Source organism: Lynx canadensis, chromosome B1, assembly GCF_007474595.2.
Source record: "Lynx canadensis isolate LIC74 chromosome B1, mLynCan4.pri.v2, whole genome shotgun sequence".
Taxonomy (NCBI): Eukaryota; Metazoa; Chordata; class Mammalia; order Carnivora; family Felidae; genus Lynx; species Lynx canadensis.
Genome location: NC_044306.2, coordinates 76375980 through 76397178, shown reverse-complemented (window position 1 = coordinate 76397178; position 21199 = coordinate 76375980). Strand labels below are relative to the sequence as shown.

The following is a 21199-nucleotide window of genomic DNA, read 5'->3' as shown; positions in this document are numbered from 1 at the left end:
TGACAAGAATTATTTTCAAGCGTTTCTAGTTCATATAGTTAAATTCTAAGTACAAAACAAATTCCTACTCAACTGTTTATAAAAGCCTGAGATCTGGATTTGCAATATTAGCACTAATAAAGAATCCTCCTAAATTCCAACAGGATCATAAGCCAAGAAAGAACCTCCGTGATCATCCTACTCCAATCTTACAGATGAGAAGGCTGTGACACAGAGAGGTTAAATGAATTATCCCAGGTCACACAGCCTATTAATGGGAAGGGCTGGGAGTGTTTGTTCCTTGAAGCAGTTTAACTCCTTTTGGATCTAGGAGAGCTGGATGTTGACCCTAATTCTAAATAACTCAAAATTATTGACTAAATGATGACCAGAAGAAATAAACACATAGAAGGATTATTATATTACAAGCATCCTTGCTATAGTACCACCTTGACAATGAAAATCACAATAAAAGAAAATAAGTAACTACATTTGTTTGAGACTGGGTATGAGTTAGACATGTCTGACATGGTAACAAGAACATCTGTGGAGTTGAAAGCTCAATGGCCTTGTAGTCAGAAGTCTGGGTTCACATCTCAGGTCTACCTTGTGAAGCCATTTAACCTTTTCTACCTCAGTGACCCTCCATCTGTAAAATGGGGTTAAACATCTACCATGCAGAGCACTGCTTTACAATTTATGTGAACATTTCCCAACTTACAGTATGCAATGAATATTAGCTGACTCTAAACTTCAGAATACAATTTTCTCTCAAAAAGTTAATGAAAGGAAAAGTATGAAATTCCAGATATATCCAACTATAATACTTTCCAGATTTTTACCCACAGTATTTAGGGTTTGTGAGGATGAATGCAAAATGGACCTCAAGGCTTGATTGGAAGGAGTGTCATTATGGAAGAATTTAAAATACAACCAGCGAAGGAATATTGCTTTAAAAATGTGATGAAGTCTTTCTCCTTGCCAGAGAAAGATGACTAAGTATGGGAGAGTAAAACAAACATTTCACTGGGTTGGGGAAGACAAAAATTGTTTGCAACTTTTTCTTACAGAATGGGCAAAAAGTGAAAAAGGGGATGACATAATTATTTTTCATTTTGTATTTACACAGCAACACATGAGGTTATCTGGTGTCCTTGCCTAAACATCCAGGAATAAACACTACCAGCAACTACTTCTTTAGTGTACGCTAAGTAACTGATACATAAAAATTGAAACACAACTTAGTTTTGTCTTTTTTTTTTTTTAAAGATACCTCAAAGGCAGAGTTCTCCCTTTGTTTCATCTCCTCTGTCCTCTTTGCTATGGCCCTATTTCACCAATTTCCTCTTTTTATGCTCCAGTCTGATCTCTCCACTGATTCCTTGACTATTGCCTGCAAACGTCTCCAAGCTTCCTTATCCTCAACAGTCTATGTTCAAATCTCCTCTCTGCTTGACACTCCTCAGCCCTTCCTTCTTGTGTTTACCACCAAATGCCATGGAAGAGCAGCCTTGCCCCGCTGTCCCAACTTCCACATATTCCATTCATTATTTAAATTGAAGTGTGGCTTCCAACTTCAATGTTCTATTGAAACTGCTCTCTCAGAGGTCACCACTGACCACCTAAGGGCCACATACAATGACCTATTCTCAGCTACCTTTGGCTTGTCATTGCTGCAGCATGAAGAGTTATCTGTGGTTCACTTATTCTTTAAAAAACCTCCTCTCCCTTGACCTTTAAACACACAGCCATCCCTGGTTTTTGCCCACTCCACCGTAACTGCCCTCTCCTTACGCTTTGTATGGCACAGGGGCCTTAAGGTAAGCAAGATCCATCATGGAGGATCCATGGGGAGTCAGGTACAAATTACAATCCCCGACAAAGAAGTCCTAAAATCCAAGAGAGAGGAAAGGTAAGAAGCTAGTAGACAGGACTCAGTCTCTCCTCCTTATTAGCAGGGCATTTTTTGGGTCATTCATCTTTTGCCCTATGGCACCTTAAAGGCAGAGCTTGGCCTCAGATGTCACTTCCCAAGATTCTGTCCTTTGTCATCTCTAGCCTGTACGTTTTTCTTGAAGAGTTTAGCTACTGCTGGGTTTTGCCTTGATTACCCCAAATTATATCTCCAGCAAAATATTCTTGCCTAAATTCCAGACCCTAATTTTCTTTTTAAATTCTCTCTGTGCCCTGTCTTCTCCACATACCCACCACTTCAAAGTGCTCTAAGGCATGAATTTTTAATTTTCATATCTGAAGTCCCTCCAAAATACACTGGCATTCCCATATCTTTATAATTCACCACCAACAAAAATAAAGTGTGAGAAATGTGGAATATCCTTCTGTATTGCCACCTTACAAAATCTGCACAGCAATGGTTCAAATGTATGCTCTTTAGAACCTGTGGATATCCTAAATTTATACTAAATATTACAAATTATGTTTCTAAAACTATGATACATTCTCCTCAGGTGCTGACCTCAGCTCAAACAATGCAAAGAACATCTAAAAATCCCTTTCTTATGGGCAACTTCATTAAGAATGGAGTTGAAACAAGTTCTACCACTTGTCAACTGCAAATCCAACAGGAAGAGATGGGCCTCAGCAGATACTATTTTATTATCCCATCAGGAAGAAGGAGGGTTTTCCTTCTCCCTAGCAAAAGCCCAGCCATAACTCAGCCAGTAAGAAGCCACTATATTTTTTACTCCTCAGCTTACTCCCATGGGCTTTTTGTTTATAACAGCCTTCCCATCTCCCCACCTTTTCTCTATAAAAGAATGTTCCTGTCCTTTGTTCTGAAGACTTGCCTATGGTTTTGCTATAGTTTGCGGGTCCTGGATTGCAATTCTCTGCTATTCTTGAACAAATTCATTTTTGCTGGTTAAAAAAAAAGATCCCTTCCTTATCTCTGTTTGTAATAGGTAGTCCATGTTCTATTTGAAAAGAGAAATTTGCAGAGACCTATGTTAAAAAGCTTATTAAAATTTTACACCAAGAGCAAGTTTTAACCAACAGGGTTGGTAAAGCTTTAACCAAGAGGTAAGGATGAAAGTATGAATGTACCATTTTGGAGAGAATTCTATTACGGCACTTCTATCTTGTATATGGAAGTGAGCCAATCTCCACAGGCATTTGTATCGTTACTTAAAAACACTGTGGAGAGGTGCCTGGGTGGCTCAGTTGGTTAAGCGCCTGACTCTTGATTTTGGTTCAGGTCATAATTTCATGATTTGTGGGATCGAACCCACATCTGGCTCTATGCTGACAGCATGGAGCCTGCTTGGGATTTTCTCTCTCTCTCTCTCTCTCTCAGAATAAATAAATGTTAAGAAATTAAAATAAAAACACTATGGAAGCAAATGAATCAAAAAGGACAGGGTTTGATATATTTTTTGCATCCATCAGATGTCTCTACCTATGGAAAATGGTTACATAAAATTTATATTAGATCATAAAAATTGAATAGATTATCCAGATTTTTTAAAAGTTTAGTTATAATAAGAGAAAAAATATTATTCTGAGGAACTGGCTTATCAATAAATGAAAGTTGAAAAGGAAGCTGAAAAACTAGCTGCTTGTCTGAAATGGTTTATTACTCCTCAGAAGAAGTGAAAAGCTACTTTTTTGGATTCTTTGTAAGATTTATCAAATACAATAACTTGCTGGAAATCTAGACCATCATTTAAAATATCACAGAGGAAAATACATAGCAGGAAAAACCAAACTTACATCTCTTGATTACCGCTCTAATGGATGACAAGGGTCCTTGGCTAGAAAAAGAAAGAGAAAAAAACATTATGTATTCATTAATCCTTTTGAAGAAGAATCATTCATAATGCCAGGTCATTTCTGGGACTCAATATGGCATCAAGCAGCAAGTTTGACATATTAGTTTCTGGTTTATCCTCTTTACAAAACATAAATTAAAAAAAATTTTAAATTGCCTTTGACATAAAATGTTTTATGGGAAATGAGAAGGCTGGTGAAGTATATCTGCAGTGTAAATAAAAATCTGCCTTAAAATTGCTTTCATAGCTACCTACACAGTGCATCTTCCAGTGAAATTGGACAGTGCTTGAAGTCAGGCAGCAATTACATGGTACTCAAAAGAATTCTGACCCTCCTTTATCCGTTTTGGTGTTTGACAGTGAATTCCTATCTTCTTATCTCAGATCAAAATATATCATTTTTATAGTAATTTGACCCAAGGATTAACAGCATTTCTTCCTAAGATTAGATTTAAAACATTACCACCTAAAAATAAGTCTTCTGTTGCTTTGAGTTTTCCTCAGTGTCTGGTTGGTCCTTGGTATCTCTGACTATGTGACTTTGCCAAGTCACAGAAATGCTTATGAGCCTTTGTTCATTCACTAGTCAAAACCATCTAGTTGCAAAGGTTTATACCACTAGTTTGTAAGACTGGTTTTTTTTTAATCTTTATTCAAACCAGTTGGACTAATTCCAGTTGGAATAATTTAGGAAAAATATACAAACCTAAAAAATTAATGATAGGATTTAGGGAAAAAAAGCCTTCTTGTTTATAAAATTCTTCACTTTGCTTCTGAATGCTCTTAACATTTAGGCTTATTTTTGATTACTAAATTTATGCTGATGGTAATCTGTATAAATCCTCTTGCTGTTTCTTAAGTAGATAAGATAATACTTCAGGAAGCTGCAATAACGTATCAGTTCATTATATGGGAGGGACACTTTAAGAATATACTGTTCTGCCAGACCCCCACTCCCCCCAAATTAAGCAAGAGGAGATCTCCAAGGCTTATGAAAGTAGGACAATAATATAAAAACATAAGTGTTTTCAGGGCGCCTCGGTGGCTCAGTTGGTTGAGCATCAACTTCAGCTTAGGTCATGATCTCATGGTTCTTGGGTTCAAGCCCTGCATCGGGCTCTGTGCTGACAGCTCAAAGCCCGGATCCTGCTTCAGATTCTCCGTCTCCCTCTCTATCTGCCCCTCACCCACTTGTGCTCTGTCTCTCAAAAATAAATTTTAAAAAACGTTGAAAAAGTTAAACATAAAAAATGTTTTCAGCAATACTGATTTATTGTGTTAATTAGATTAAAAAAAATTCAAGTATAATTAACATACTGCTATAGTAGTTTCAGGTGAACAACATAATACTTCAACAATTCTGCACATTATTCAGTGCTCATCATGGTAAGTGTACTCTTAATCCCCTTCACTGTTTCACCCATCCTATGACCCACCTCCCTTCTGGCAACTACCAGTTTGTTCTCTGTGTTTAAGAATCGGTTTTTTGTTTTCTCTTCTTTTCTTGGTTTTGTTTAAGTCCACATATGAGTGAAATCATATGGAATTTGTCTTTCTCTGACTGACTTATTTCACTTAGCATTATACCCTCTAGATCCATCCACGTTAGTTGGGTAAGCAATGCTCATTTTTTTTTTTTTAATTTTTTTTTTTCAACGTTTATTTATTTTTGGGACAGAGAGAGACAGAGCATGAACGGGCGAGGGGCAGAGAGTGAGGGGGACACAGAATCGGAAACAGGCTCCAGGCTCTGAGCCATCAGCCCAGAGCCCGACGCGGGGCTCGAACTCACGGACCGTGAGATCGTGACCTGGCTGAAGTCGGACGCTTAACCGACTGCGCCACCCAGGCGCCCCAGCAATGCTCATTTTTAAAAACAGTTCTTGAAGGCTTGTGTAAACAACTACTTGAAAAAAAATTAGTATAACACAGAGGAGATTAACAGTACTAAAATGCAAATAGGTTGACTGAGGGTTGTAGGAGAAACTTCTGGATGCAAAAGTGGAGAGACTCTATGAAGTAATTAATAGAATCAAAATCAGTACCTAGAGGCAGGGCCAAGAAAGTCAAAATTCCATGTGTATGTCCAGGCAGAGCATGTGGAATGTCTACATCATTATCTCCTTGCTCATTACCACCGATTTGGTATAATGTTGTTATTATTTACCAGTTTGCTGTTACCTTTGTGAAGGAGGAAGGTGTACTGATTGGAGTGGAACATGGGGGTGTCTGGGTCAAACCGTCCCCCTCCCAAAAAGGACACGTTGAAATCTAACCTCAGAAAATAACTTTTTTTTGGAAATAGGTTCCTTACAGATGTAATTAGTTAAGATGAGGTCATACAGGACTAGGATGGTCCCCTAATCCAATATGACTGCTATCCTTAGAAGGAAACCATGTGAAGACAGAGACACACAGGAAAGGCACCATGTGACAATGAGGCAGAGACCTGCAATGATGCAGCCGCAAGCCAAGAAAGCCAAAGATTGCCCACAGACCACCAGAAGATAGCAAGAGGCAAGGAAGGATTCCCCTATGGATTTCAGAGGGAGCGTGGCCCTGATGACATCTTGCTTTTAGACTTCTAACCTCCAGAATCGCGAAACAATAAAGTTCTGTTGTTTTAAGTCACCCAGTTTGTGGCACTTATTATGGCAGCACATGTGGGGTCTTCTGGGGGCTGAGTAGATGTGATAATTAATTGAGCTGTACCTTTCGTGTATGTATGTTACACTTCGATAAAAAGTTGGGGGGCCTGTGGGGGTGGCAGAAACCTTGGCACAAAATAATTTTGACTGAGGTCAGCCAAGGTTCTATAATTCTCAAGATTTATAAGCATCATGCTTAGGCTAATTCCATAAACCAGCCAGCCAGCCAGGCAGCTAGCCAACTAACCAATCAGTATCTTAATGTCTAAAACAGCATTTTCCAAACTCTAAAGTGTAAAGTTCTCCTTTCTAGGTTAACAGGTTTTGTGGTAGGGAAAATAAAGGAGGCCTGTGGTCAAATACATCTCCGTGGGAAGCAGTTCTGGGAGATGCTGGTGTAGCTTCCTGGCTGTGTAGTGCATACAATTTCTGTATCTCAAGTGTAGCTATGGATGCAAAAGATGTCTCTTTTTCTCCACCTTTATGTAGAGCAAAGGCTACAGTGAAGGTACCACTCAGTAGTCTTAACAGAAAACCTCATGGGAGTTATTCCTCAGCATAAGCTCAGGTTCATGTCTTAGCTGGGAACCTCCAGGAAGGATGGCCACTATGGGACAGTAGACATGGCCATAGAATCACTGATCAGAGGAGGAAGCAGTAGAGCCCCGTGGTTGAGAGAGCTGGTTCCAAAGTCCCATTGTTCATACGTACTCCTGGTGCCTCTGCTTGTTAGGTGGTGTAGCTGTGTGCAAATTACTTAGCTTCTCTTCGTGTTTTTTCATGTATAAAATCAGCAATAACTTAACTCCCTCATGAGGTTTGTTGTGGAGAATAAGAGGGAAAATCCACTAAAGAATCTTACACTGGCCCTGGAATGAAGTGTGTGTTCAATAATACACTATTGTTATTGCTGCGATTATAATTACTGATGTTTTTTCGTTATCTTAAGTTACATCACAAAACATCTGACAACACATACGACCCTTGACAGGTTTCCATGTTGGGGTGTGATATCACATAGTTTTTATGTTTTTCAATTATTTTTTTCTTTGTGATTACTTTGCTCCCCTCTGGTTTCTGCTATTGCAAGAGAGCCTGAGCCTATGCCACTCCATGGCAAAACAAAGGACTGCCAAATAGCATCTTCCCTCCATTCTAAATGTATGAGTCTATGTGCTGGCCCTTGACAGAGTTGACCCAGAACTTCTGCCTTCTGCTCTTCAAGTGCTGCGGCCCCTATCATCAGGTACCTTTGTTTTCTGGAGGGCAGATAAAACCACTCCTGACATGTAACAGTCAAAGACCCACCAGGAGGGAAACAAAGGGTTAGGGGAAGTAAATGGCTTTCAGATTCTGAGAGAAGAACCAAAAGCTGAGGTCAAGACAAAGTAGTGTCAGGTCTAATTCCTGATGATTTATCTTCCTCTGGGACTTTGGGGGAGTATCCAGCCATTCAGAGTCCCTTTCTATCCTTTCTTCCCACTCTTTTACAATAAGCCCTTAGGCTGTGTTGTAAGGTAACGGTCTACTACTGCATTTGCACACAGCCTTAATTAGTGTTAAGGTGCTTTTAAGAAAGAAAATTGTATCTTAAAAGAGATTCTTAACCTGGGGTGCCTAGGTGGCTCAGTCGGTGGCTCAGTGTCCGACTTTGGCTCAGGTCATGGTCTCATGGTTTGTGAGTTTGGGCCCTGTCTCAGGCTCTGTGCTATTAGCACAAAGCCTAATGCCTGCTTTAGATTCTGTGTCTCCCGCTCGCTCTCTCTCTGCCCCTCCCCCGCTTACACTATCTCTCTCTCAAAAATAAATAAACATTAAAAAAATTAAAAAAGGAGGGGCGCCTGGGTGGCTCAGTCGGTTAAGCGTCCGACTTCAGCTCAGGTCATGATCTCACGGTCCCTGAGTTAGAGCCCTGTGTCGGGCTCTGGGCTGATGGCTCAGAGCCTGGAGCCTGCTTCCGATTCTGTGTCTCCCTCTCTCTCTGACCCTCCCCCGTTCATGCTCTGTCTCTCTCTGTCTCAAAAATAAATAAACTTAAGAAAAAAAAATTAAAAAAAAAAAGAGATTCTTAACCTAATGAAATTAATTTCTAACGACAAGATTTCAGCAATGAAGATGATGATGAAAACTGCTATCATTACATGTGCCCAAACACATTGATCTTTTTTACAAATGAAGAAAATAAGGCTTAGAGGTTAGGTATCCTGTCTGCAGTCACACAGCTGCTAGTGACAGAATCAGCTGTGAATAGTACCATCCGATTACAGTCAAGTCTATAGTTCTTGCTTGAGTGGATAGGTAAAGGTACCTAGATGCTTTTCAAAGTTCACTATATAGGCAAGTACCCTCAAGCATAAAGTTAATTCAAAAAATTTCACAATGGAATCTCATCCAGATTTTGCAGATGCAGGAGAAAACAGAGGTTACTAGTTTTGATACTGTCAAAAACAGCAACAACAAAGCAAATCATGATAGTCATTCTTAATCTCACCTAAGAAAATCCAACCTCTCTTTTTATTTTGGATCATGTTTTATTTATCATTCTGAAATATTCTAAAAAATATTAATACAACTTTCAAAGCAACAGCTTGTTTCCAAGTTTTAAATAATTTCCCCTGCCCTTCTCTTTGGCGAGGAAAAACTTTTCACAAACCAGTAAATGAAGTTTCTGAATGTGGCTAGTTTGGTACACAAATCAGAATGCCTCCAAGTGCCCATCATCGCCACCACATCTGGTTTTGGAGTTCCTTCTCTGTGCAGGGGCAACTGAATATATTTTGAAAATACACTGTAAAAACCCTCAATTAAAGCCATGGTACATGATTAAAGTACCAGTCGGTAAGGTCATTAGCTTGACAAAGGGTAAAGCTAGTGTGACCTAGAGGTGTAGCCCTCTGATTAAGCTGATAAACCTGCCAGTGAACATAAAATTTATCTCTTTATACCATCTTTTCCAAAGGCTCTCAACATTTGGATTCATTTCCATTTCCTAGCAGAAAGGTTTAATCAGATTGGTGTGATTTTTGCAGGTTGGAAGAGGTATTCTGGCTCATTCATTCTCACACAACCAATGCTTATTACATATGTAGTATGTAATATTTTACACACACACACACACACACACACACACACACCACTAGGAATGCCTTGAAAGCATAGACTGCTCTCAGTGAGAAAGACAAATATTGCAACTGCCTTTCTATTAACACTATGCAAGGGTAGGCACAACGTGCTACGGATGCAAAGAAGGCATATATCACTCGATCTTGGAGTCTAAGGAAAAGCTTCAAAAATGTCACATGTGTATTGACTGAGACAGAAGAATGTGTGGGAAGAAAGGGTCTGTATAGGGAGCATCAGGCAGTATGTACAAAAGACTATGTATGAGGGGACAGTTGAGCACAGCATACAAGGAAGTCATGGTAAGACATAAGAAAGGACTGGAACTCAAATGCCATGCCAAAGTGAGAAGATGCTAGAGAGGGAAGTATTAGTGCCAGGCATCACCAGCCAGATTAAACACTAAGAATCTATGGGGCAAGGATAGGACGGCAACGTATCTCAAAAGCAAGTAAGAATTTATCTGGGATATCTCCTTAGAACAAGCATTGTTAACTGTAGCTGGTCTGTATGTTCAAACCATGGTATTTGCCTGTCTTTAAAAAAAGCATTTATGAATAAACCCTGGACTGTGAATATTCGGTTTGAAAACTGTGGGCAGATCCACATTTTTAGGAACTACATATATTGGTGATAGGCTTGGTACACTAATATTTGATGAGATACATAATGAGTGGAGGTATGAAAGAAAAGATAAGAGAGGTGAGCAAGTGGAAGTTTTTGGAAGTGCTGTAAAGGTAATAGAGAAGTCCAGGGTGTCTTATTTATGCAGGCAATTATTCATCTATGGAGCTCTCACTACGTACCTGGCATTATACCACAAATTGGGGCACCAATATGAATATACAACCTCTGCCCTCAAGAGGTATGCAGTCACAATGACAAGATCTATAAATAAAAGTTAAAAAAAATGTGAAAAAATGTTTCACAAGGTATTACGAGACCTTGGGATAGGGGTGTCTAAATTTAGTTCTAGGAGAGTTGAAGAAAACACAGAGCCGATGCTTGAAGAGAGCTAATGCAAGTTCTTGTCATTGGCACTACTGGCATTTGTTAAGGAAGAGGGCTTGTCCTATTTATTATAGGATGATTAGCAGCATCCCCAGCCACTACCTACTAGATACCAAAAGCATACTTCTTCCCACCCACTGCCAGCTGTGACAACCCAAAATATCTCCAGACATTGCCAACTATCCTCTGGGAAGGCAGGAGTGAGGGGGGGAACTGCCCTCACTTAAGAACCACTAAGTTAGTGACAACAAAACAGAGTGATAGGATTTATATGGATGGGAAAGAAGATGACTTTGTCATTACTGGTTGCCAAGTTGGTGGTAGCAGTAGTGGGATAAAATTGGGGGCTACATATAAAAGAATGAAACAAAGGCAATGAGAAGGAAAGAAGAAAAAAGTAACAGAAATATCTAGCACCAATAACAGTTTGAGAAAAGTGGTACTATGGCTCTACTAGGTGGAAAAACAAAACGAGTCTTTCTACGAAAGAACATACGAAACCAGTCATTCTATGAAAAAAAAAAAAAAACCTTTTAAAGTCAGCTGTTTATAAATCAAGGATTACCTGCACTTAAAAAAATGATACTTATTTTAGGACTCCAATAAACAAGTCTTTGACTTACTGCATTTCAAAAAAACAAAACAAGACAAAACACCCAAAACTCCAAAATCAAAAAACCTTACATATACTTTTATAAACAAAAAAAGCCTTGGATCAACCTTGATTTGCTTCTCAAAACAGAAAGCAATAATGTTATATAATAACAAATACAGTAAAACCTTGGTTTGTGAGCATAATTTATTCTGGAAACATGCTTGCAATCCAAAGCACTTGTATATCAAAGTGAATTTCAAGAACCACTGGCTCACTTGTGATCATGTGACATTCAGTGTCACATACCACTTGTATTGCAAGACATCACTCATTTATCAACTTAAAATTGATTAGAAATGTTTGCTCGTCTTGCAGATCACTCGCAGAACACGTTACTTGCAATCCAAGGTTTTACCTTACTTGTGTTTTCATCTTGGGTATCTGTCAAACTTTTAATAGCCTATACTACCTGCTAGAATAAGGTATTATTATGTAATGGGAGACAAAAGTATGAATTAGTAAATGATATTGTGCTACAGAGACAAATATAAGGCTATAATGCCATTTTAATAATGTCTAAATTAAGATCATCATCATAATATGTAGAGCCATATCTGACAAACTGTAGGAAATGAAAAAGAATAAATGTATTACTTAAAACTAATGAAAACAAATTACCTATTCTTTCTAAAATTCTGATGAACCTCCATAGTTTGAAATTTGGGTATATACTAAGGGGGTGAATCCCTTCTGAAGAAGCAGAGAATAAAGATTAGTGAGAAAAAAATAATTCAAATCCAACCAGAATGGCTTTTGCTAAAGCTAAAAATTGTAACAAAACTACAAAATATTTCTATTAATATTCTGAAAGCTTTAGGGAAAAAGTTGTAAGAGTTCTGATTTCACTTTCTTATCACCATTGACAGCTCAATTATAATAATTAAGATCTGTAATACAACATCAAGTTACACTGGGTATTTTTCTACTTAATATTTTTCAAAGACAAGCAAAACAAATGTGCTACCTTTATCTACACAGTTTCAGGACAAAGAAAGCCCATACATATTTAAATGAGTTTTCATTAACACATTCTGCCCATTATACATTTGTAAAATGAGTTCTATTAACAGTCATATCTGTGAGTATAGAGAATATGGAGGATGACCTGTAGAGAAAAAGCAAATAGGATACATGATGTACCTACTGGGGCATCATGATTGTAGTGGGAAGAATACAGAATCTGAAACCAGCCAGAGACCTGCTTTCCTATTTCTAATTTACTTATTTGCTGGAATTGTTTCCTCTGTAATGTAAGAATACTAATGTCAATCTTTTTACTTGTTACTAATATTGAATGAAAAAAAACTACATAAAATATACAGTACAGTGCTTAGCACATATAAAAGTCTCAATGGGGCATCTGGGTGGTTCGGTCGTTTGGGCGTCCGACTTCAGCTCAGGTCATGATCTTGCAGTCTGTGAGTTCAGGACCTGCATCAGGCTCTATGCTGACAGCTCAGAGCCTGGAGCCTGCTTTGGATTCTGTCTCCCTCTCTCTCTGCCCCTCCCAGCTTGCACTTTGTCTCTCTTTCTCTCAAAAATAAAAAAAATAAAATAAAAAACATTATATATAAAGTCTCAAAATGTTAGTTACATTTCCTACCCTATTTTCCAATACACAAATGTGTATAGTTCATAATTATAGAAGGCTGAAATTTTTGGAACTATCCTGCCAACACCAGTTGAGTTACCCTATACTTATCATAATTGTACCTTATAAACTCAAATAATTGACTATTTGCATTTCAGTTGCAATTAATATTCACTACTTACAACCTTTCTGAGTTTCACAATGCATACTTCTCATATACCTAATCTCCTACCAAGACTAAGCAATAACAAAGTCAAGAGAATAAAACAAACGGACAAGCTTTTGTGAGCACTGTATTATCCCTACTGAGAACACAGATTTCTCTTCCTTTCCATCACCCTTCCCATGATGCTTTTCACAAAATGGATGTAGTGATCAGTAGCTCTGAAGAATTTCATATTTCTTTAGCCCTATTAAAAAAAAATCCCATGGGAGCGCCTGGGTGGCTCAGTCAGTTAAGCGGCCGACTTTGGCTCAGGTCATGATCTCACGGTCCGTGAGTTCGAGCCCCATGTCGGGCTCTGTGCTGACAGCTCAGAGCCTGGAGCCTGTTTCAGATTCTGTGTCTCCCTCTCTCTGACACTCCCCTGTTCATGCTCTGTCTCTCTCTGTCTCAAAAATAAATAAACGTTAAAATAAATAAATAAATAATTATCCCATGAAAAATTTCACAGATCCTGGAAAAAGCCTTCAACTCTACTATTAATAACAGTACATTTAAAATTAGAACATGTTGCCCTGTCCTTCCCAATTTTTTAAGTTGTTTTCTCTGTTGTTGATTTTTCCCCCCAGTACATGCATGTCTTGACTTCCTATTTAGACTGCAAACTTCTCAAAGAAAGAGACTGGTTTTTACTCATTTTTATAGTACAACTCAGTGGAATTGCAGTAAGTGCTCACTACTACAGTGAACTCAATCCTACCCCTAGAGAGAAACAAATATAATTTAAATAGTAGAGGTGACTCCACCTACAATTTACTTAATAAGCAAATCCCCCACCAAATAATTTTGCTGCTGGTTTAGTTCTGTTGATCTCTATTCCCAGTTATATCTTGTTGATGTTCACCTTGCTAAGAGTGTCTGGGTCTAATATATAAAAATAGCTATTTTCGGGGGCACCTGGGTGGCTAAGTCAGTTAAGCATCCAACTTTGGCTCAAGTCATGATCTCACAGTTCGTGAGTTCGAGGCCCATATCAGCTCTCTGTTGTCAGCACAGAGCCCGCTTCAGATCCTCTCTCCCTCTTTCTCTGCCCCTCCCCTGTTCTCATTCTCTCTCAAAAATAAATATTGGGGTACCTGGATGGCTCAGTCAGCTGAGTGTCCGACTTCAGCTCAGGTCATGATCTCATGGTTCGTGGGTTCAAGCCCCGCATCGGGCTCTCTGCTGACAGCTCAGAGCCTGGAGCCTGCTTCTGATTCTGTGTCTCCCTCTCTCTCTGCCCCTCCCCTGTTCATGCTCTGTCTCTCAGCAATAAATAAATGTTAAAAAATAAATAAATAAACAAACAGGTATTTTTCATGCCAAATGTCACCTTGATGAGCATCTGGTGCTCAACAAAGGGTAGTACTCTTCTAATAGTGGACAGAAAACTGGCCAGATTCACCTTATTAAGGAATGGTACATTAGACTCCAACATGGCACCTAATTTGGCAATAAGCATTGTACTTCAAGTGTCAATTAATGCAGTTTCAGGGGTAATTCTGCCTATTCACAGTTTTTCATTGTACTCTATCTTTAGAACTGTCTCTATTAGTTAAGCCCCTGCTAATTCCCAAATAATAAGCAGCGCAAACTCTTCACTGGTGTGCTAAATTTAAAACTATGTATAATATACAATAACATATAGTGATGTTAATCAGACAGGATATATCTAAGTGGGTTATTGTATATGATGTAGAACAAGTACAACTTATTTTGAGAAGAGATATAGGATACAATGTCTACTCAACACCCAAGAAAGGTGGTAATTACTGTAATGTCATAACAAAATCTTTAATCTTGTCAAATGTGAATGCAGAAAAGTTGAAAACTAATGGTCTAAAGTATAACTGTGTTCAATAAACACCTACTGAATGAACCAAGGAATTAATAACCAAAATATATTTTTTCTAGGGTGTATCTTTCCTCCACAGTCTACCTAAAATGATCTGTAGAAAGAGTTTAACAGAAAACCTAGAAAGACAAAAATGGCTAAAATCTAATTCTCTCTTTTCTGGATATACAGCAATATAGGAAGATTAAATTTTATGATGAAAAGTTATTTGTTAGTAAAAGGCAAAAATAAGATAGCACTGTTCCAAAGGGGTGCCCATTACATGCCAGGAAAAAGTGAGGGGAATAAGAAAATATTAGACAAGTGTAAGGCAGTTTCAGTTTGAAACATCCATAACATCCAGAGACTGATCATGTTTTGTTTTATTAGTTGGTTATTTCTGTATTTTTGACCAAAACACAAACATTCACTTAACTGTTAAGAGTTAATATTAATTTTCAATCAAGAAATTTAATACTTATGCTATTCCAAGTATTATGCTAAGTACCAAAGAAACTAAGATACCAACGAAACTAAGTACCAAAGAAACAAGATCAACTAGGACAACCCTGTCTATAAGATGCTCATAGTTTATGGACTTCAAGCTGTATTACAAAGCTGTAATCATCAAGACAGTATGGTACTGGCACAAGAACAGGCACTCAGATCAATGGAACAGAACAGAGAACCCAGAAATGGACCCACAAACGTATGGCCAACTAATCTTTGACAAAGCAGGAAAGAATATCCAATCCAATGGAATAAAGATAGTCTCTTCAGCAAGTGATGCTGGGAAAACTGGACAGCAACATGCAGAAAAATGAACCTGGACCACTTTCTTGCACCATACACAAAAATAAACTCAAAATGGATGAAACACCTAAATGTAAGGCAGGAAGCCATCAAAATCCTCAAGGAGAAAGCAGGCAAAAACCTCTTTGAGCTTGGCCGCAGCAACTTCTTACTCAACACGTCTCCAGAGGCAAGGGAAACAAAAGCAAAAATGAACTATTGGGACCTCACCAAAATAAAAAGCATCTGCACAGCGAAGGAAACCATAAGCAAAACTAAAAGGCAACCGACAGAATGGGAGAAGATATTTGCAAACGACATATCAGATAAAGGGTTAGTATCCAAAATCTATAAAGAACTTATCAAACTCAACACCCAAAAAACAAATAATCAGTGAAGAAATGGGCAAAAGACATGAATAGACACTTCTCCAGAAAAGACATCCAGATGGCCAACTGACACGTGAAAAAATGCTCCACATCACTCATCATCAGGGAAATACAAATCAAAACCACAATGAGATACCACCTCACACCTGTCGGAATGGCTAACATTAACAACTCAGGCAACAACAGATGTTGACGAGGATGTGGAGAAAGAGGATCTCCTACTGCTGGTAGGAACGCAAACTGGTGCAGCCACTCTGGAAAACAGTATGGAGATTCCTCAAAAAATTAAAAATAGAACTACCCTATGACCCAGGAATTGTACTACTAGGTATTTATCCAAGGGATACAGGTATGCTGTTTCGAAGAGGCACACGCACCTCAATGTTTATAGCAGCACTATCAACAATAGCCAAAGCATGCAAAGAGCCCAAATGTCCATTGATGAATGAATGGATAAAGAAGATGTGGTGTGTGTGTATGTATGTATGTATATATATATATATATATATATATATATATATATATACCATATATACATATACTGTATTATATATATATATACAATACAGTATCACTCAGCGATCAAAAAGAATGAAATCTTGCCATTCGCAACTACGTGGATGGAACTAGAGGGTATTATGCTAAGTGAAATTAGTCAGAGAAAGACAAATATTATATGACCTCACTCATATGAGGACTTTAAGAGACAAAACAGATGAACATAAGGGAAGGAAAGCAAAAATAATAAAAAACAGGGAGGGGCAGAAAACATAAGAGAACTCTTAAATATGGAGAACAAACAGAGGGTTACTGAGGGGTTGTGGGAGGAGGGATGGGCTAAATGGGTAAGGGGCATTAAGGAATCTACTCCTGAAATCATTGTTGCACTATATGCTAACTAACTTGGATGTAAATTTAAAAAATAAATTAAATAATAAAAAAAAAGATGGTCATAGTTTAGTCAGAAGCCTATCGACAAGAGAAGAGCTTACACTTGTGTGTGTTTCTGTTTTTCTTAAAATTAGGATGGTCATATACTTTTTTACCTTGTATTAGAAGTAATCTGGTGTATTATTTCCTCTATTAGACTATAAACTCCTTCTAAGGCAATGCATGTATTGGAATGATGTTAATCCTTAAATTAAAAAAATAATTATGACAAATTTTTAAAATTATAGCAATTTTTAAAGTCTTGACATGTTCGGATTCCATGCCATAAAATATTTTAGGTCATATGTAAAGAACAAATCTTTTAAAAACAAATGACTCATCCAATTAGACCCTATTTAACAATGACTTTTAAAGAATGTAAAGAGAAAGTCGTTAAAAAAAAAAAAAGAATAGAAAACCCACACCCTCTTTAAAACCTGTCATCCTGGTTTCCAAAACTACATGCATTAGAGCTTCTACCTAAAAAGGTTGACACATCCCTTTGGACACTTCCTTAGACATTCAAGGAAAACCTGGCATAAACTTCTGTAACAGACATGAAACTGGCATGGAACACTACCTGGCAGGAGAAATTAGAACATGGGAGGTTTGATAGAAACCCAAGGAGTCACTTGATCATACTACAGAGGGAAAAATTCAAAGCAGATATTTCCTACATCACAGTTCATGTATGGAGTCCTATCACCTATATGAATAAGAAACAAACATCAAATAAAAAAGCCCTCCATCCAAAGATGAAAGAATACTCAAGGACAAAAGAGGGGGAAAAGTTTCTCATAACATACTAGTTTATCACCTACCTGGAAAAATCTGCTTTATGGTGTTTGTTTTTTACTAGATATATACTAAAATATATACTAAATATATACAAATATTCCAACACAAAATATTCCAATATGAAAAGAAATATTCTCAACAAAACATATAGTCTATTTTTGTCTTCCCTTGGTTTTATTATTACAAAAGGACAGAAAATAGTGGGATGTACAAAGTGGCAATGATATCACCTCCCACATTTGCTGCTGTAAACTCAGAGGCATACCTGGTAACACTCTCAATGTCAGAGTTATGGAGAAGAGCTCTTAATTCTAACATTTCTGGTTATAGTTTTTAGTTCTCTATTTGATTTGTTCATACATTAAGGAAGTAAAAAGAGTACCTTTTAAAAAAAATTTTTGTTTTATGTTTATTTATTTTTGAGAGCAAGAGAGGCAGAGCATGAGCAGGGGAGGCAGAGATAGAGGGAGACACAGAATCCGAAGCAGGCTCCAGGCTCTGAGCTGTCAGCACAGAGCCCGATGTGGAGCTCGAACTTACGAATTGTGAGATCATGACTTGAGCTGGTCGGACACTTAACTGACTAAGCCACCCAGGTGCCCCTAGAGCACTTTAAAAGTAGCATAAGATTTATTTTATATATATATATATGTATAAAATTTTAATTTTAGGTTTTATAAAGGATACAGGACAGAGTAGGAAGGATGGAAAGAGGAAAAGTAGAATTAGATTCCATATACAACCTGATTAATCTATCACTGTAAAAGTGGGGGGATTAGGGGCGCCTGGGTGGCTCAGTTGGGTGTCCGACTTCGGCTCAGGTCATGATCTCGCAGTCTGTGCGTTCGAGCCCCGCATCGGGCTCTGTGCTGACAGTTCAGAGCCTGGAGCCTGTTTCAGATTCTGTGTCTCCCTCTCTCTCTGACCCTCCCCCGTTCATGCTCTGTCTCCCTCTGTCTCAAAAATAAATAAACGTAAAAAAAAAATTTTTTTTTAAGTGGGGGGATTAATTATTTAGTGGAGGTCCTATTAATACGAACCAATATTTTTGGCTTTTGTTTTGACATCACTCCTAACTCATTTTCAATCATTCAGTATTGAAACCTGAAGACCTAACTGCATAGCACATGTGCCTGGTATTTCTGGATGATGTAGCAATCAAAATCAGCACCAAAACTCAAAAGTTCCAGAAGCAGCTGATTATTTGGAGATGGGCTAGCAACAAAATATATTACAGAGGGGTGTGTGCATGCATATGAATATTTGGGAAGATGTCTTAACCTGAGCATTTCAATGAGACCATATTCATCTTAATTAACCAGTATAATATTCTCTTGTAAAAAATAAAACCTTACTATTAATAAAAACATGAAAAATCAGTGGGTTTAGTAGGAGGCAACAGGGAAATAAAGGTGAGAAACATGATTTTGTGTTTCTTCATTCTTTATGGGATTGAAACAGCCTCAGGGGCTGGTAGTGTGCTGTCTTTCATTACAAAAGCAAATACACATTTTGAGCATCTGAAACTGATCAAAATATTAATTAAGAGATGCTTCCAAAAAGTTAGAAAGAAATTAGGTCAGGGACTCCTTGGTGGTCCAGTTGATTAAGCGTCCAACTCTTGATTTCGGCTCAGGTCATGATCTCACAGTTACTGGGATTGAGTCCCTCGTCTGGCTCTGTGCTGACAGTGTAGAGCATGCTTAGCATTTCAATCTCCCCTTCTCCCTGTCCCTCCCGGATGCACGCATGGACTCTCTCTCTCTCTCTCTCTCTCTCTCTCTCTCTCTCTCAAAATAAATAAATAAATAAACATTAAAAAAATAAACTGAAAGAAAGAAAGGTCAGTTTGAAATTCTGATTTAAAATCTAAAAAAGGTATTACTTTTAAAATGTTAGCTCCATTTTTTTATTTGAAATACTGAGGCAGATAGTTTTAAAAAGCTAGGTTTAAATATTATTAATAAACATAATTATTTATGTTTTCACAGGACACTACAAGATTTTTCTACACTAATAATTTTTTTAAATATCTTTTAAAGGAGGCTGCCATAGTCACTCATTTCTTACCTTTGTAATTTCTCAATCAAGAGTATTACATTGGCTAAGCCCTTCCTTTTGCCCTTTGTAAAATGCATTATTTTTTTTTGAGAGAGAGAGAACCAGCAGGTAAGGAGCAGAGAAAGGGGGATAGAGGATTCAAAGTGAGCTCTGCACTGACAGCAGAGAGCCTGAGGCAGGGCTCAAACCCACAAACCATGAGATCATGACCTGAGCTAAAGTCAGATAGATGCCTAAGTGACTGAGCCACCCAGGCACCTCATGCATTACATTTCTATCTTTTCACCAAATCTTACTAATATCTAAAGCAGAATAGACTTAATCAATGGTGGAGGAAATAACAATGAAGCAAAAAGCACAGAAAACAGCAAAACCTAATCAATGTAATTCCATGTATTAAAGGCCTTAAAAGGGCCTTTATTTTACTAATAAAAACAAATAATTTTTGAAGTTTTTATTTAAATTCCAGTTAGTTAATATACAGTGTTATGTTAGTTTGAGGCGTAGAATACAGTGATTCACACTTCCACACAACAACAGTTACTCATCAGAACAAGTGCAGTCCTTAATCTCTATCACCTATTTCACCCATTCTCCACCCACTTCCCTTCTGGTAGCCATCAGTTTGTTCTCTATAGTTAAGAGGCCGTTTCTTAATTTGCCTCTCTTTGTTTTTTTTCCTCTTTGATAGTTTGTTTTGTTTCTTAAATTCTACATATGAATGAAATCATATGCTATTTGCCTCTCTATGACTGACTTATTGCACTTAGTGGAATACTCTTTAGCTCTATCCATTTAATTGCAAATGGAAAGATTTCATTTTTTAATGGCCGAGTAATATTCCATCGCATATATATACACCACATCTTCTTTTTGTTTTCTCAGATCTAGGGTTAGTATTAGGGCTAGGGCTAGAGTTACGATTAGGGTTAGGATAAGACAAGGGTGAGGGTATGTGCTTTGTATTTTGCAGTTCAGAGAAGACTCCAGAGTTAGGTTTAGGGTTAGGGGTGAGCGGTTAGGGCTACGGGCAGGATTAGGGTTATGGTTTGTGCTTGGTATCCTGCAGTTCAGGGACCCTTCGAGAGAATAAAACACCAGACTTTGGGGTAAGAATAGACATGGCAGTGATCTATGGAGCTGAAGAAGGCACGAGATTTGGGGCTTTAAAAACTCTTAAACATTTTTTTTAATGTTTGTTTATTTTTGAAAGGGAGAGACAGAGGCGTGAACAGGGGAGGGGTAGATACAGAGGGAGACACAGAATCTGAAACAGGCTCCAGGCTGTGAGCTGTGAGCCCAGAGCCCGACTCAGGGCTCACAAAACTCTTTAAATAAGGGCGCCTAGGTTGCTCAGTCAGTTGAATGTCCGACTTTGGCTCAGGTCATGATCTCGTGGTT

At 38.0% G+C, this 21199-nt stretch overlaps 1 protein-coding gene across 3 annotated transcripts in view; it reads right to left on the bottom strand.

Annotated features, from left to right (window-relative positions):
- SH3D19 (SH3 domain containing 19) overlaps positions 1-21199 on the bottom strand; it is a 187246-nt gene that overhangs the window by 53222 nt on the left and 112825 nt on the right. For all 3 annotated transcript variants that reach the window (XM_030312931.1, XM_032592892.1, XM_032592891.1), the window contains one exon: positions 3709-3749. In XM_030312931.1, the coding sequence (XP_030168791.1) occupies positions 3709-3749 (41 nt within the window). Of the gene's footprint in view, positions 1-3708; positions 3750-21199 lie in introns of those variants that run through there.